The sequence below is a fragment of the Mauremys reevesii genome, linkage group 8 (assembly GCF_016161935.1).
Source record: "Mauremys reevesii isolate NIE-2019 linkage group 8, ASM1616193v1, whole genome shotgun sequence".
Classification (NCBI taxonomy): domain Eukaryota; kingdom Metazoa; phylum Chordata; order Testudines; family Geoemydidae; genus Mauremys; species Mauremys reevesii.
Window position 1 is genome coordinate 72,975,228 of NC_052630.1, and position 17,061 is coordinate 72,992,288.

Below are 17,061 nucleotides of genomic sequence, written 5' to 3' on the forward strand. Positions count from 1 at the left end.
CATTAGTTGTTGGCGGCATGTGTGTTCTTTCTGTGTGCTGCAGTGGCTCTGGCCAGATAGCCCATACAGCAGGCTCCAATCAAACTTCCCCAAAGACCACAGACTTCAGTTTCTGTAGCAAAGGCATTCTGTCAGGTTTATTGTCAATGAAGCATGGTAATAGCACCCTGGCAGACTCTGAGGATACTAAGACATGTATGTCCATTGCAATGGACTCAGCTTAGTGAATGGTGGGACTTTCCATTCCCCCCGGCTGGACAAAGACACCCCCTCTGAAGCCCCTCTTTTATACATTGATTAAAAACAAGTTACATATTGCTTCTATCACATGGTTAGTTACGATCCTTTACCTTGTATCTGTTGGTTTGATCAAAACCTCTCTATTCATCACCTTGTCTTTCTGACCTTATCTTTAAGAGGGGTCAGTGTGTCTTTGTATCATCTTTGAGCAGTGTGTTTACACCATAACCCTGTATTGGGGTCTTCTGGCACTACCCTTCTGGAATGTGTTTATGTGACTACTTAGTTTTTGTTTCATTGCTCTCTAAGTCTTTTATTGTGCCACAAGACTACGCTCAGCTTGTGTAGTATTCCAGGATAGAAGTCAATCCACAATCTGCTTTTTCTGCCCTTCACCCAGTTAGTGGGAAGTGCCTTAGTATTATAATGTCATATGTTGCCTCACATGATTGTTTTCATTTGTACAAGCAGAATTTTCCAGATATCTGAATTTTCTTTGAGTGTTGGATCGAAGTGTGTAGTGCCCTGTTCCCACAGGAGGGGCACCCTGCCTTCTTTCCCAGTTACTGCATCATATATTCCAGGGACAGGAGCTGTTCTTGCAGAGTTCTCCCTTAATTGTTCCATTGGGGTAAAGAGGGGGCAAGGTTTGCTCTCCCCTCCTGCACAATGGGAAGGCTATTTAGAACTCAGAATCCATGGATCCTACAAAACCTTCTGTGCAGAGGGCCTGTCTCTCTGCATTTTCACCTGTTTCCCATGCTGTTCTCAACTCAACCCCAGCTGCTGTCCTTGGAGGCCCCTCTTGCAAGCAGCCTATTGTAATTCTGCCTCTATAGTTGTCTCCGTAGGCTTGCTTCATCGTATGCAGCACCCTGATCACTTGCTGATTTGAACTATCCCAGTCATAATATCCCAGTCATGTGTTCTTTGCATTGGCTTGTTATAAAGGGGCAGATTGACTTTAAATTAGCACTTCTGTGTTTTAAAGACCTTATGAGTGTTTGTCAGAGCTTCCTCTTTGAGCTGTGTTCTGACAAGTATTTGGGCTCGCCCATTATATAAGGATTCCATTGATGTACCTGAAGTTAGCGGGTGATATTGCTTTTGTTGTGCTGATTTCTGTGGTGTGGACCTAGCATCCCACTAAACTCTATCTAATTTCATCCCTCCTCGCTTTTCAAAAGCCCTCTAAAGCTTTGTTGTTTCCCTTTCACATGTGTGTTTAGACCAGCCATTGTTGGCCCTCTATTAACTTCCCTTCCAGACCCTTTTCCAAATTGGACCCCCTCATTTGTTTTTGTGCAGTAATTCATTCATTGGAAACAAACAAATGACTGCAAAAGGATGATTACGGGAGAGTACACAAGTGAGTTAGCCATTTTATAGCTGAATTTATACAGGGTGATATTTTATGTTACACAGTGTGAGTTTGCTTTTCTTCTCCTGCACTTGAGTGGGTGGGTGCTGTAAAATAATTCTATTTAATCTTTGATTTCCACAGTGAGTCTGTGCAGTCACATTCATAAAGCTTTAGCTGCACATCAACAATGGTGGGATCCTTCATTCACATGCAGCGGTTAGGAGTTTGCACTCAAATGAGTGGAGTTAAACTCCTAGAGTTCTGAGTCTTTCAGTACCTAACGGGTGCTTGGATGTTTTGTATGGAGGATTTCATAAATCAAGGGATTTCTTGGAGGGAGATCTTGCTCTTGCTCTCGGTTGAGGATACTATCCCCTAAGGGTATGGCATCATCAGAAGTACTCCCCAGCTGCATTGCTTCCACTGTGTTTGGTGACCTGCATGTTACTGTCCCAGACACCACAGAAAGAAAGACAAGACACCAGGAAAATGGTTTAACTAGGCAACAATATTAATAGATCTGGTAAACTATCTGGCAAAAACTCATCTGGTGGGGGTAAATCTTCCTCCAGTAATTTGTACCATCTAGGAGAGGGCTGTTCTCTGCCCTACCCCCTATAAACCTTTAAACTGGTTCCAGCACTGTTGCTGGGACTCACTGCCCTCCCCTTATTTGAGAGTTTGGGGAGTATGGGGAAAAGGGTTTGGCCACCCTGCTGCAGCAGACATTTGGGAGCCCCCACCGCATTCACCACCTTGTTTAGGAGATGCCGCCTCCTAATTCACTTCTGATTCTGGTTCATCAGAGAACTGGACCATTGCTGAATAATTAATTCAGCTGGGCACCTGCCAAATTGCAACATTATGCATTTTACAACCTAACCTACCCACTGGGTCCCTGGCTGCTGAGAGAGAGGTGAAAACCCTCTCCATGCCCAGGCCAATCTTACAGTGAGGATAACATTCTAGAATAAAAGCATTGATTAGCAAAAGTCAATGACTCGTAAAATGCTCACAGCAAGGCCTAAAATCTGGTTGTATTTTAATCCCCAAAGAAGGAGGGTTGAGCTTTTGTTCCCAGTTGTAAATTGGCACCTTGGACAGGGGAAAGGGATTAAAACTTCCCTTCACTAGCACAGGAGATATTGTACTAAAGCTGCATCCTTCTATCTGGTGAACTGTCCAAGGACTCCCCTCCCCAAGCCCAGAAAGAAGTTGAATGCTATGAGGAAAGGAGGAAAATCAGGGGGATTTAATCCTTGAGGGGGGCTAACAGGTTTTCTTTCCCCTGTTTGCTCAGACAAAGCTTCTCCACCGCAGAGGCTGCAGGCCGGTAGGCATTCTATTTAGTGGCATCTCTTGTCTTGTCTGCTTCTTTTGCTGGATATTGTTTTCAGCAATGGCTTTGCTGTCTTGCCACATTTTCTACAGGTTTTTGTTCTTCCCTCTTGGCTTCTTTGTTTACTACTCTGTGTTTGTTATGCTGTGTGCTTTGTTCCAATGCTTCTTTCAGACATGTCTTTCTCCTCTTCACAGTATCAATATTATCAGATATGTTGTTCCCCAGCTGAAGCACATGGTGTCTGCATTTGCCCTGGCAACAGTTTGAATGGAAACACAATACTCTGCATTTGTGTGAATGTGAACAGTTTTATGAATTTACCATTTGAAATTTGCACATGGACTACATTGACAGAAAAGTTAGCAGAATGCTGTCTCAACTGAAATTGGAAGGGTTTTCACAGCTTTAGTTACACTGTAAATTATAGTGTGGTGCTTTATTTTTTTAATTGATTTACCTTGTGATTTAATTACTTGCCTTTTAGGTTTAAGGAATTCTTTTTTTTTTTTTTTTTTAAATTGAGAAAGTAAAATCTGAAGTGCCTTTCTACCAGTTAGAAATTTCTAGTTACACTGGCAGAACCAATGACCGTTAACATATTATTAAAAACATTTCTAAAATTTCTGTAGAGTTCCAAAACAGCTCTCTCAGTAAAGCATTCTCATATCAATACCACTCTTAAACAAATACTCTGGCTTTCAGGGACCACATATTTATGTGGAAGACATTAAGGGTGAGTTATATGGTGTATTTTCATATATGTACAATGCCACAGTACATTAAAGAGAATATTTTTCTGGAATACTGAGTGAACAAACTAATGCTGTTAGGCTAATGAGGCATTGATTACCACCCAGGATCCTAGTTAACACATTTTCTTGTATTGACTTTTATTGATTACAAAACTTAAGGCCCCTTTACTATTGGAAGAGTATCTGCTATTGTTGAGGTATTCATAAACATAGTTTTATATAAATGGCTCCTGTAGAATGTTCAAAATCATTTAAAGAACCCTTTTGGCCAGAGTGAATGTATAAAGTAATGTAAAGATTGCTTTATAACAAATGTTCATAGATTATGTATGATGTAGTGTCAAATGTTATGTAAACACCCTAGGGCTCAAGATAGTCTTTCTCAAGATAATAGGAATATGTACATTTAAAAAAATAAAAATTAGATTTCTTTTCTTATTGAACAGCTGGTCATGTATCGTTTTAAGCTGTCTCTACTCCCTGCTTTGGAATAAGAACTCCTTGAGAACATACCAGAAGGAGTCATAGCAAATAGGGAGGAATTTAGTAGGTCTTTATTATGCAGAATGTACACTTTTACAATATGTATCAAACATGTTTTTTTAAAAAAGAGCATATTCCATGAGTGAATGAAATGGATGCTAGGTTACCCTTTAGCAAATGGCATCTATGTGATCTAATTTATGTTACTATAGCAAAGTTTCCAGGGGTTTTCCTATATAGGAATATAACAACTATATAATTGTAATGAATCATAGCAGCAACACTACAATAAATGAAAAATGTATGTTTTAATCATTTTATCCAATAGCAGATGGGTGCTTAATCTGTGAAAGGAGATCAATGGCACCATTTAGCTTTTTGTGGTGTTTCAGTGTAGAAAGGCAATCTGTTCCAAGTCAAAAAAAAAAAAAAAAGGAAAAAAAAAGAGTAAGCTAAGTGTCTAGGTTTTATAGGAACAAAGCTTTTGCTTTAACAGTTACATACATTTGTATTGAAAGAAGTTGGCATAGATGTCTAAATTCATAACAATTGTCTATTAGTCTGTTTTTAATAATTTTTGTTTGGCATGTAATCCTGTTTAATTAGATTCCACTCTCTGTTGTTTCAAGATTCCATAAACTGGAGTCTTATATACCAGCTGCTAAAGCAGGAGTTACTGTCTAAATGATATTCACAATGAGTATTTGGAAGGTTCACAATTATACCCTTGCTAATAAATTGTGCTATTTTCCCCAACAATTTTAAGTGCTAATCTTCAGAAGGCATTTTAAAATTAGCTAAAATTCTGTCAAGAGATTTACAAAAATTGTTAGCATGAAGATAATTATGTCACAGTCCTTGGACTCCATCTCTGATTGTGTACATAAATCAGAAAATGTCAGCTGTGTTTTCCCTTAATAATTATCCTTGCAGCAATATATTACAGTTTAAATTCCTTTTATAAATTTGCTTCGGGCTTATAAAACACAAGGCAGTTATTTCTAAAGTTTTCTACTGATTAAATAATTCAGAGATTTTCGAGAATAACAAGTGATTATCAGTGCTAACATTTTATATATCAGTAAGCAGATCAATAGGGAAATATATACTCCATGTTCATTATAAAATCATCCTCAGAAGCCCACTATCTGAGTGTAATACATTTTTTTAAGGCGGCTGATAATACAGTATGTCCCAGATTTTCATGTTCATGGATATTGCTGTCCACATGGGTTGGGTTTTTTCGCCCCTTTTTGTTGTTTGCTTGGAGCCCAAGTTGAGACATCTTTTGCCTGATTTGCAAAGGTGTTGATAAATCTACAGTGGAAGCTGCAGGTCTTGAAAATCAGGCATAAGCTGTCTCAAATTCAGCATCCAAATATCTAGGTGCATATTCATTCAGTGTGCACTACTGAATACTCAGCTGCATGTCACTTTAGAAAAATGTGGTATGTTTGCTCTTAAGTCTTTATGTTCTTGCTTGTTATACTAGAGTGTGTCTGAAAAGAAACTCTAATAGGGCCTGTTCCAAATTCCATTGAAGTTAATTGAAAAAGTCCCCTTGACTTCTGTGGGCTTTGTATCATGTCTATTATGTATAGTGAGAAACACTGTTCTCTATGACTAATATCAATAATTGTCATTTAGACAAGACTAGAACCTAAACACAGAAATCCATATATTCCTATGATCTGCAAGTGGTAGAGGGGAAATGAAAATAGCAGCTTTTGTTGGAAAGAGCTCTAAAAAATCACTGCCCTGGATAAAGGTAGCTAAGAAGTATGGTGAGACACCACACTGAATTACAAGAAGGTGCCCCATGTGCCATATTATCTGTGATGTTTCGTTACATAGAGGAAAAGGGGATGTGGCCTGTGATCAAGTAGGAGGGGTCAAGTGGTGCACCTGCCCCCCCCCCCCAACCAGTAAACTTCAGTAACTTATGCAGAAAACAATGTTAGCAAGTTACTTATGATGGGTGGCCTAAATATCAATGTGGATGGAGCTCAGCATGCCATTATACAAACAGTGACAGCATGGGTAGCAGACTCAAAATTGTGGAAGTTCTGGAGGAAACTGCAGAATAGCACCAAGGGTGTGATGGGGTGGAGGGGACGCGTGTTGGTTTTCCAATGCTGTTTATCACTTTATTGACACTCCTGATTCACTTTGTAATGGCAGGCCTGGCATGCAGACTCAGAACCATGCTGTTGAGCAACGTTCTCTCATTTTGTGCAGCAGATCTTTTCATGCTACTCCTGTCTTTCCACACACATTGCTACAGAAGTGGGCATGTGGCTCAGAAAATGTAAAGTTGCTCTACCAATACTAACATTTTAGAAGTAGTAATCCTAAATACTGAGTATTCTCTGGCATCTCTGGGCAGATTAGTCCTCCAGGAGAGAGGAATTTTGGCACCAGTTTAGTTTCCTCAGTGGAATTGTAATCATATCTATTCTGCTTTAATGGTGTGCAATTTCAGCTGTCAGCTTCTTGTGGCAGTGATCATTCTGAGATAAGCATAGGACTAGGAATTGGAAAACTCCTCCTGAGTTCTAATCTTGGCTCTGCCACTGTCATGCTGGGTAGCCTTGGGCAAGTCACATAGTCTCTTTCTCTATCTGTGCTTTAGTTTCCCTCACTATATAATTGGGATGATACTTATCTGCTTCAAGGGTGATGTGAGGATTAATTAGTTAGTTTGTACTGCTATTTTGAGGTGAGAGCCAAATATAATAAATAATAATAACATAATATATTATTGTAAATATATTACAAGGCAAGAAATTAAAATACTTCTAAAGTTACTAAAATTCAGAGTGCCTTGCTAAGTCTATCAAGTGTGGATATTATACTAATAGTAGTTAGGTGACTCAGTCAGTAACTTCATGAAACTAGGGGTTTGGCAATGTAAAGACAGATTTTGAAAGAAGTTCAGGGCCAAAAATCCAAGTGCTCAACACCCACAAGTAGGGCTGATTTCCCGAAGAGCTCAGGTCCCATTTAGCCACTTAAATAAGGGCCAGGTTTTTAAAAGTGATCAGCTGTCACTGGAACATCAATGAGTACCTAACCTACTCAGTGCCTAACCTACTGAACTTGTCTGAAAATCTGGTCACTTATTTTGTTGCCTACATGGGATCTGAGTTATTTTGAAAGTCTTGCCTTGAAGTGATTTCCTTCTGAAAATTTTGACCAAAAAGTTTCTGAAAGTGCATAATAGTTTTTATGTAGAAATCTAAATCAGTGTTTCTGGGATCCTGAAGCAGTGTCATATTCAAAACTGACATAAGCAGGTGAACCTCAAACTAAGGCTCCTAATCTTTGAAAGTAAGGGTAGGCTGTTGAGATCCAGTGGTAGAAATCTAAATTGCAGTTCAGTCTCTTGGTCCCTTTTCTGTTATTGGTTCTGTCTGATATGACACAGGAATAGAAAACTTGGTGTTCCCTATGATAACAAACAGAGCAGAAGAGAAATGCAAATGCTGATTTGTTACTTAGCATCCAGAGTTCTTTGCTTTAAAGGGGTTCTCAAGTGGCAAAATTGTGTATGCTCTTCCTCTGTGGTGGAACAGACAGGCACAGTTAGTCTTTGCTGTTGAGGTTTCTTCAGATTTAAGAAAAGGAAACTTCTGGTTATCATCCTGTGAGTCGGAAGATAAAAAAAGGCAAAAATGAAAACAATCACTATTGGATCCAAACTTGTTTAATGATAGATTTTTTTTTCACAGAAATGTTCTTTGAGATGTGCCTGTTAAAGTGAGCAAAGAAAAAAATTAATAAAACAGCATGAACACGTGAAACATTTTTATGATCATTGCAAAGAAATAAACCTCCAGAGCACAGCAATTAACCCCACTTATGCAATGAGGATTTCACTGCTAAAGCAATGCTTACACTCGGAACAAATCTCATATCACTTCCCTAGGAAGCAAGGCAGCTTTTGAAAACAAATGACCCCATATACTCAGTACTTCTAAACTCAGAATATTGAAAATTATTCACCATTTGCTACTGAAGCAGGCTTTTGGATTTTAAAATAAGTATAGGTCTTGTTTGAGGCTTTACACCGATGTCATTTGTCAGATGTAATGCCAGTCAAAGTGAATGGAAAGATTCCCATTCACTTCAGAGGTCTTGAGATCTGGCCATTAATGAAAAAAATTAGATATCCTCATATGTCAAATACTTCTTTCTTTAAGATGAGACTTGGGGCATGAAAGTTCACCCTTTAAAGCATCATGCTCTAGTATCAGCAGCAACAGAAAATTCAAGCCCCAGAGGTTAGAGCTGCTAATTTTTAGAGACAAGAATAATTGTACATTTCTTGCAGTCTTTATTCAAGCAACATTCATATTGATATTATGGGAGGTTTTCCTCAGGAAACATTGTAGGATTTGGCTCCATAAATATTTGGAGGAAGCTTGATCTTCCGAAGAAGTGAGCTGTAGCTCACGAAAGCTCATGCTAAAATAAATTTGTTAGTCTTTAAGGTGCCACGAGTACTCCTGTTCTTTTTGCGGATACAGACTAACACGGCTGCTACTCTGAAACCTAAGCAAAGCAGTTAATATTTCTTAAAATACCATTGTACCTCTTAACTTCAAGAAATCAGTAGTCCCACTGGACAACAGTATTTCCACCTAAAGACACTCTCCACTAAAAGGCAGAGGGTACTTTAAAAAAAAAAAAAACTTTTGATTTTCAGCATGTCAAGTAGGATAAGATATCTACTCAACTTCAGTGATACAGGCAGCTTTAGAATAGGTCTTATAGCTATTGTCAGATCAAAAGATTTTTTTCCCAACTACCTAGAAATGTGTATAAGACCTTATCTGTAATACTGATATCTTTGAAATTCTTATGTAAAGTATTTCAGGATACAGTTAAACTACCAGAAAATGGCTTAGAGCATGATCCTGCCCTCATTTGAGTCAATGAGAGATTGATTTCAGTGGGAGTGGGATCAGTTCCTTGATCAGTAGTAGCTCACAGATGGTTTAGCTTGGGTTATGGGATAATGATCTTGTCAAAACTCAGACTCCTAAGCCCTCCAGGATGTACTGTAGTAACAGTGCCTGCTGTGACTTAGGGAGACTCTGTGTGATGACACTAGGCAGCATGAGTGTGTGTTAGATACTCTGTGAGTTTCAGAGCCAGGAGGTACTTCAGGATCCGGTTTTGAGCTAGGAGCTTGAATAAAGAATCACTTTTGTAACAGTAACCAAAGGAAAGGCAGGGCACAGCCAGGAAGTACAGACCACTTTACAAAAGCACGAGGCTGCTGAAAGGTTAGAAAGGCTTTTTTGAAAGTAAGACTTCACTTCTGTCACAACCCTAACACATAGGTAATTCTGGTGTAAGCCTTCTCGTTAGTTCAATGCTTATTAACGGTCAAGGACCTGATTTGGGAAATTCTGAATTTCCTCCATGTTTGAAGGTATTTTGGAGTCCTTGGCCTTGCTCAGCCTGTTAGAGGCAGAGTCCCACATTGTGAAGTTTGTGTCCAGATCTCGAGTTGCTATTGTTATTTATTAGTTAAAATGTGCTAGATGTGGTGCAAACGTAGTTCAGGAAGAGACAGTCACTGCCCAGAAGATCTTACAATCTATATAGATAAGGCAGACAAATTGCAATAGACAAATTATAGCAAAATGTTCCTGGTTATGTTAGGTGCAGGTCATGTTAGTGTTTGAGTTTTTTAATTCATCTCTCTTCTTTCCCCAAATCCATCCTTCCTCTTCATCCCTTACTGTACAGGTGCCCCATCAATTTGCTCTGCTTTGCTCCGATAACGTGCCTTCCTTCCTGTGTTCCCTGTGGCATAGATTCAAGCTCTATTAGTGGCTTGGGGAAGCCATCAGATGATGCCAATGTTCAGTGAATCTGAAGGATGGGGATTTTCTGGGTTGAGACCAGGACAATTACCTGCCTCCAGCAGTCATTGGCAGCTCTTGGGTGGGGACTGGAGCAGAGTGAGAAGGACTGTTACATTTTTTTCAGTGCTATTATTGTAATATTCTCTTTGTATTCAATGTTCTTATATTTAGTCTTTCTGTAGTAACCTGTATAGTCATAAAGAATAGTATAGAATGGTCAGCTGTTGTATTTTTTCATATGTGATAATGGGTTTATTTAAATGTGGTAATTATTATTATTTTGTAGAGAGACAGGATGAAATTTAATAGGTTCAATTTATTCCCGGTGGAAATAGGGTCTTGAGTCTCCGGGAATTTTTTTCCATTTTGATACAGTAGTACGCTTTAGTTCAGGTCTAATATCTATTAAATCACTTATTTATGTATCTGAACTTCTTTCCTATCCCTCTCACTTCAAGTTCATTTCAGAACCTGAAGCCTGACCTTTTATTTGAAGTGACTTATGTTAGAAATTTTTTAAAATAGATTTTAGGCTTTCATTTCCTTTTGGTTTTATGAACAGTAGCACAATATCTAATGACCTTGTTTCATTTAGTTTTGACTTTAATCATGTCTCCTTGTATTTGCTTTGCTATCATAAACCTCTTTGGGGTGTTGTTTGATTTGATATCTTATAGCACTATATGAATATTAACAGAACTAAGATATAAAATACTATAAAATTATTCCATCACACATGAAACTTTTAGACTTTATCTAGACCCATGGGGGAAAAACTTGGCAGAAAGCCACCAAAGACAATTTTTTTCATTGCTTGTGATTACATTTTCTACTATAATTGCTGCTGAAACCTGAACACCTGGGAGTTTAATTGCTCATTATAGTTAAGCCTTTGCACTGTTGTGGACCAAAAAATACAACTGTCCTATGCAATATATTTATTATATTAATCTAACCTTTATTGATATATACAGTACAGTGATTTTTATCATTTTTTTTTCCTTTTAGACTTCTAAATGTAGAATTCATCCTGATCATGGTTTGTCAAAGTTGTGGCATTTGCCAGTGCTGTAGTTAAGAGCATGATTAGACTTGTGTTAGAACTTACTGTTTTCATATGTTCATAACTTTTTGAAAAATCCTTTTTTGTTGGCTGAAATTTTTTACGCTTGGTCTCAGCCAAAAGCTGACTTTAATTTTTGTTTATTTATATCTTTGGAATCATTGGAACCAAAACCTGAAGGTAACGAGTGACCAGTGGGCAGGTGTTCCATTTTCCATTTTTGTGGGGGAGCAACAGCCTGCTGCTCCTACTTCTGCCCATGAACTGCAGTAGTGGCCTTGCAGCAGTTTCACCCCAGCTATTGCAGACCGAGGATTCCATTTCTGATCCCCATATACAAGTGGATAAGATTCCTTGGATTGAGTGTCCTTTTCCGAGTGCTAGACGGATATCCAGAAAATTCAAGGCCTTGAATAAAGTTACTTTGATTATTGAATCCTACTAATTAGGAATGATATAGTTGCAAACCATACACAATTGCCATTCTCCCCTGAAAAGGTATTTTTAAATAGCTGTGAGAGCTGGTGGTGAAAGTCATATCTCAGTTTGACTGATCAACAAGGTCTTATGCTTTTATGTGTTTGCAAGGGGTGCTGAAAGGCTTTATGTATGATTACAATAAAAGACTGTACTGGTCTTGTGGGACAGTGATATCCTTTCAGAAATGGCTAAGGAAATCGAGTGTCCATGCTGATTTTTGTAGACACCATAAAGGTGCACCTGAATACCTTGGTAGGTGTGGACGGAGTGGCTCCATCCTATTTTCTCTGAGGATTGGATGATTGCTCTGCTGACCTTAGGGCTTACTCCTGAGGTGTACTGCTGTGTCTAGTCACATGTATGAAAAACCACAAGAGGAGGATAATTAAGTAGTATGGGATGCTTGTCCTAGTTTACATACTCATCTCTAGTTAATCTGCTCTGCATGGTGAAGTTTATGGCTCTTCCAGTGTCTAGCCAAGATTGGGCCTTGGATGAGAGCTAGTTGGCTGAAATTCAAACTGGGAAAGACAAAGGTAATGTTGGTTGAAAGCAATTGATGGAAATGACAGGAGTAAGATCTTCTGTCTCAGAAAAAGGAGATTGCATTTATTGGTCTAGGTCTGTAAATTGGGTGTCTTGTTGATTCCTTGGCTACTCTTGGATGTCCAGATATTAGTAGTCAAGGGGGATTATTCTTTAGCCCGTTGCTAGGCTAGAAGATTGCGGACTTTTCTTTGAATGTGGATTTACCACCTTTGTTACTCTCCAACTAAATAAACGTAATGTGCTCTACACAGACCATGAGGAAAAGTTGGCTAGAGCAGACTCTGATGTACTTAGCAGTGCTTTCCACTTGGAATCCCTGGAGCACTGCTGGTAATGTATTCCAGTTTTTTTACAGGTGCAACTGAAAGGGGGCTGATTTTGCTCTGTAAAATCCTGTATGATTTTCCTGTGTCTCTCTTCTCATATTTTATACCCACAGTAGAGGACAGTTGGGACATTCAAGCTCATGGTTCCTAGATGGTGTCCAACTATGGCTGGAAGTAAGGTGTTCTCAATGAAGGGCCCTATGCTCTTGAACTTATCTTCTTCCTTCACTTTTGAGCAACAGAGCTTGTGGCTGTTGAGTTTGACATGCCCCAAATCCTGTCTCTTACCCCAGTTTTTTTGGAGGAGTAGAAGATATGATTTCATTTGGTTGTGAAGAAGCATTTAGTGTTGAGTAGACTTGGAGAAAATGTGTTGCCCAAAAATTTTGTTGGCAAATAATGCAGATTTGGGTCTCTCGAAAAATTTCATGAATTTGTGTACATATAGCAAAAATGTTTGTTTAAAAACAAACAAACAAAAAGTTTAAAAAATTCTAAAAAAATGAAAATATTTTGTTTTGTCATTTTTGAAATAGCTTTAAAGATTCTTTGATTTGAAAAAGCTTTTTGTGATGAAATTTCCTTTAGGCTTTTTAAAAAAATATATATAAATGTCAAAATCAGAATAAAACATTTTGGTTCAGGTCAAAATAAAGGTTTTATTTGATCCCAAATAAATTGCTTTTACTACTTGGTTTTCTGAAAAGTGTGTGTGTGTGTGTGTTTCAGAATTGCCAGCAACCCCCCCCCAAAAAATAAATCAGTTATTCACACAGCTTTGTTTGTGGGTTATGGTGGATCAGGAGTGCTTATATGGAATCACCATCATTGGAGGTTTTTATCTACAGGTTGCACAAATATCTGACAGGGATAGTCTGGGTGTTCTTAATCTTGCCACAGCCCTGGGGGATAGACTAGAAGACCTTGAGGTTCCTTCAGCCTTACATTTCTATGAAATACTGGCACTGCCAGATTGAATTTCTCAGATGTATTTTATAGAATTGACCTGTCCGTATACGAGTTTACAGCCCAAAGAACAATGCACACAAATCTAAATAAAGAAATATTTTCTTGTAGGGGTAAATTCTGCTTGCCTTACTGACTTAAACTGAGAGTACTGACTTGAGTACTCTCGTTGACCAAGTGAGTGTGGTGAGAAGGATTTTACCATACGAAGGAGTACTGATTGTACTGCATGTGAGGAAAAAACTTAATCCAATGACCATCTTGGTAGTATGGTAGCATGCAGTGGTTTTTAAATGGCATTTTAAAAAAAAGAATAACATGCAGAAAGTTCCTTACACATGTACGTTTATTTTGAAATATTTTTACTGATTTGAATTTTTTTTATTGCATGTACAGTAAGCTGTTTAATAGTATGTATTAATTTCTGTAGCATTAGTTCAAAATAAAAGACTAATTTTGATATTAGCTGGACAAGCTGATAAGACCTTTTTAATAGGAGACTGAATAATATTTTTTCTTTCATGCAAGATGTATATAATTGTGATAGCCATAGATTGGATATAATTATGAAAATGTAAAATGCGTTGACAGAAGAGGAGGGTATATTACGTTCATTTGTTCCATTTGTCCTTTTTTATCTTTTAAGATGTGCACTGTAAAATTCATCTATGTATTATAAGCAATGATAAACTACATGTAAAATAAGAATAAAATGTAAATAATGAAATTCAAAATGTGAATTGTTTTGTGTAAGCTGAATTTTGATTCTGATAAACATTGTTACTTTAGTAATTATAAGTGTGGAATTAAAATAGTAATTGAATAATAGTAATAATATTTGTGTTGTATTTCTCTAAAACTCAGTATTATGCCTCCCAAAAGGTATTCGCTTCGCAAAGTTAAAAATAACTTCAGAAGGTGCATAGCAATAGAGAATCAGGCCTATTGTTTCAATAGGAATTTGTAGAGGAAAAAAGGGCAGCACTCTGAATAGTGGCGCTTGCTATATGTTTGCTAAGAATTAACAGATTACATAAGGAGAAGCCTATTTTGGTATAATTTAAAAAAAATGTATTCTCACAAAATTGCTAATTTCATTTTAATGAAATGGAAACACTACAGTCTTTTCATTTGGAAATACTAGAGTCTTTGCTTCTTCAGTTTGGAAAAAAAAACTTAATCAGCTGTTGTGATATCTTTATAAACAGATTATCTTAAAGTTTGCTACAACATTTTGAAACTCATAGAATTTAGGTTGATTAGTCTTTTCATGTAATATGGAATGTTTCATTTGTACAGAATTTAATGTATAGCTTATGATGGCTAAATTCCGCATATTGTATTTCTGCTTTGCCACATTTGTAAGTTTGCCTGTTAGATATAACAGTAGTTTTGTAGCATTTTTTACTGCAAAAGAACACAACTGTTATTCCTTCCAAAAAATTGATATAAAAGAAAATTCTATATACCACACTATAGAACACTGATAAAAGGATTTCCATGACAACCATATCATAAGCTTTTGTTCTTACTTTGTTACTGAATTCACAGTGTCGCTTTTAATGACTTCTATGCAATTAAAACAGAATGCATAATTTGCGTGAATATATAAACAATATAAATCAGTTATGTTTGCACTACAGTGAATATAATTTATGATGCTAGAATGCTGCTTAAGAATCTAATGTGGATTTTTCCATTTATTGCAGAACTGTGAGACGCTAGAAAATAATTTTGATGACATCAAGCATACGACTCTTAGTGAACGTGGGGCACTTCGAGAAGCAATGAGGTAAGTCTGGGTCACCATAGCAACAGTCACAGATGTGGTAAAGAAAGAGTCATTCTTCATTATTGGGGGAACAAATGAGTTCATTGCCACCATTCAGCTCTATTCTCTAAGGTATTAATTTGTCAGTGGAGAGGCGTCCCTTGAGGCTGTACTTTGGTTTTGAAGCTGCATAAATGTTAAGCCTCACTGCACAGTAAAAAACGTAAATGTTTAATTTGTTATTTAAAATGCTTAAGGGGTACCTTGTTTTATATTTATACTGAACTGTGTGAATGAATGAAAATATTGTTCATCTAAATTGTGTAAGTGTTAAAGAAATTGTACAGTGGTGTTTTGAATGAGCTAGTATTTGCTCCTAATTTGTATTTAACTTTCTATATATAGTGGCCCATGCACTTTCTTTTTCTATTAGACTTTAACAGGGTTACATTACTGTATTTTATAAAAAAAATCAATGGTTTCCATCTTGCAAATTAAGAATAATCTTTTTAACACAATACTTTGTACTGTAGCTCCCTTTGTTTTATACATTCAGTATCCAGCATTATGCTTAAAACTTTTAAAAATAAATTAGAATTGCTCAACAAATGGATCTAATTCTGCCATCCTTACTCACGTTGGGTAGTGCCTTGCTCCAGGAGTTGTCCAATTAAAGTCATTTGTACTGGGCCCAAAGCAAGGTACTGCTCAGTGTGACTAAAGGTGGCAGGTCCATGGTTTCTGAAGTATCTTTTATTCTTTGAAAACTAATTTGGCCAATTTCAGAGGTGATGTAAATGATGATGGAAGTTATGTGCCAATAAGTGACCCTGAAAGCAGGGGCAGTAAAAGGAAAATCTTAACAGGGGCAAAAAATGTGTAGCAGTGCAGACCCCACTTTATTTAACTTCTCTTTGGTATCAAAGAGTGTAATTTTAAGATTGGACAACAACAAGAAGTCTGAGTCTTCTTGCAAACACATGCCACCAATTCATTTAGTTAGTATTCATAATCCCTTTAAATTTACAGATATTCAGATGAGCAGGTTTTTATCTACAGGCTTATTCACAGTGCTCTTGCTTCCCATGAACAACAGTGTAAATAACTGTTCACAAGAGTGTTCACACATGAAATGCAATCCTGGCTTTTTGAAAGCTCTTATTACTTGAACAACAAACCCACTTCTATCTGAATATTTTCACTTACTATTGTTCACATAACAATTGAAGTTGAAAGATTAGATAAATTATTTTTGGTTTTCATTTTCTTTACTTCATGCATTTGAGAGCAGTCTGTGTGTTTGGTCTTGCTTCTGTATAGCCAGTCTGTTTCCTCTGTTTGTGTGGGTCTTCCACACTGCAACAGGAGAGAGAAAACAATAGTAAACATAGAAGAGTGATTGGGGGCAGATGTGGCATGTGAAACTGCTTTTAAACACTTTCTTTTAAACAGACTAGATTTCAAGAAGATGGTCTGTTTCAAATAGTCTGTGTTACAACATTTCACAGTTACAGTGGCAGCATTTTGTGTCATGTGGCTCACCATAATGTACTGTTAGATTTTGCTACATGCTTTCTCTGGTGGTCAAAATTCTATGGCCAGTGGAATGACAGAATTTCAAAGGTTGTATACCTGATACAAGGGGCTGTTTTGGAGGTGTATATTATTCTATATGCGAGGTTCGCTTAAAAGCACCAAAGTGATTTAAGACTTGTCACAAACTTCCTTTTCAGCGATCTCATCTCCTAGTGGACAAATCAGACTGGGAAACAGGGGCGGCTCCATGCCCCAGCACGCCAAGTGCGTGCTTGGGGCGGCATGCCGCGGGGGGCGCTCTCCCGGTCACC

The 17,061-nt window shown here is 37.6% G+C and overlaps 1 protein-coding gene across 18 annotated transcripts in view; it reads left to right on the forward strand.

The window, feature by feature from the left end:
* The window catches only part of DPYD (dihydropyrimidine dehydrogenase), a 638,604-nt gene that overhangs the window by 89,705 nt on the left and 531,838 nt on the right, over positions 1-17,061 (forward strand). For all 18 annotated transcript variants that reach the window (XM_039484205.1, XM_039484204.1, XM_039484209.1 and 15 more), the window contains exon 3: positions 15,153-15,235. In XM_039484205.1, the coding sequence (XP_039340139.1) occupies positions 15,153-15,235 (83 nt within the window). The remainder of the gene's footprint in view (positions 1-15,152; positions 15,236-17,061) is intronic.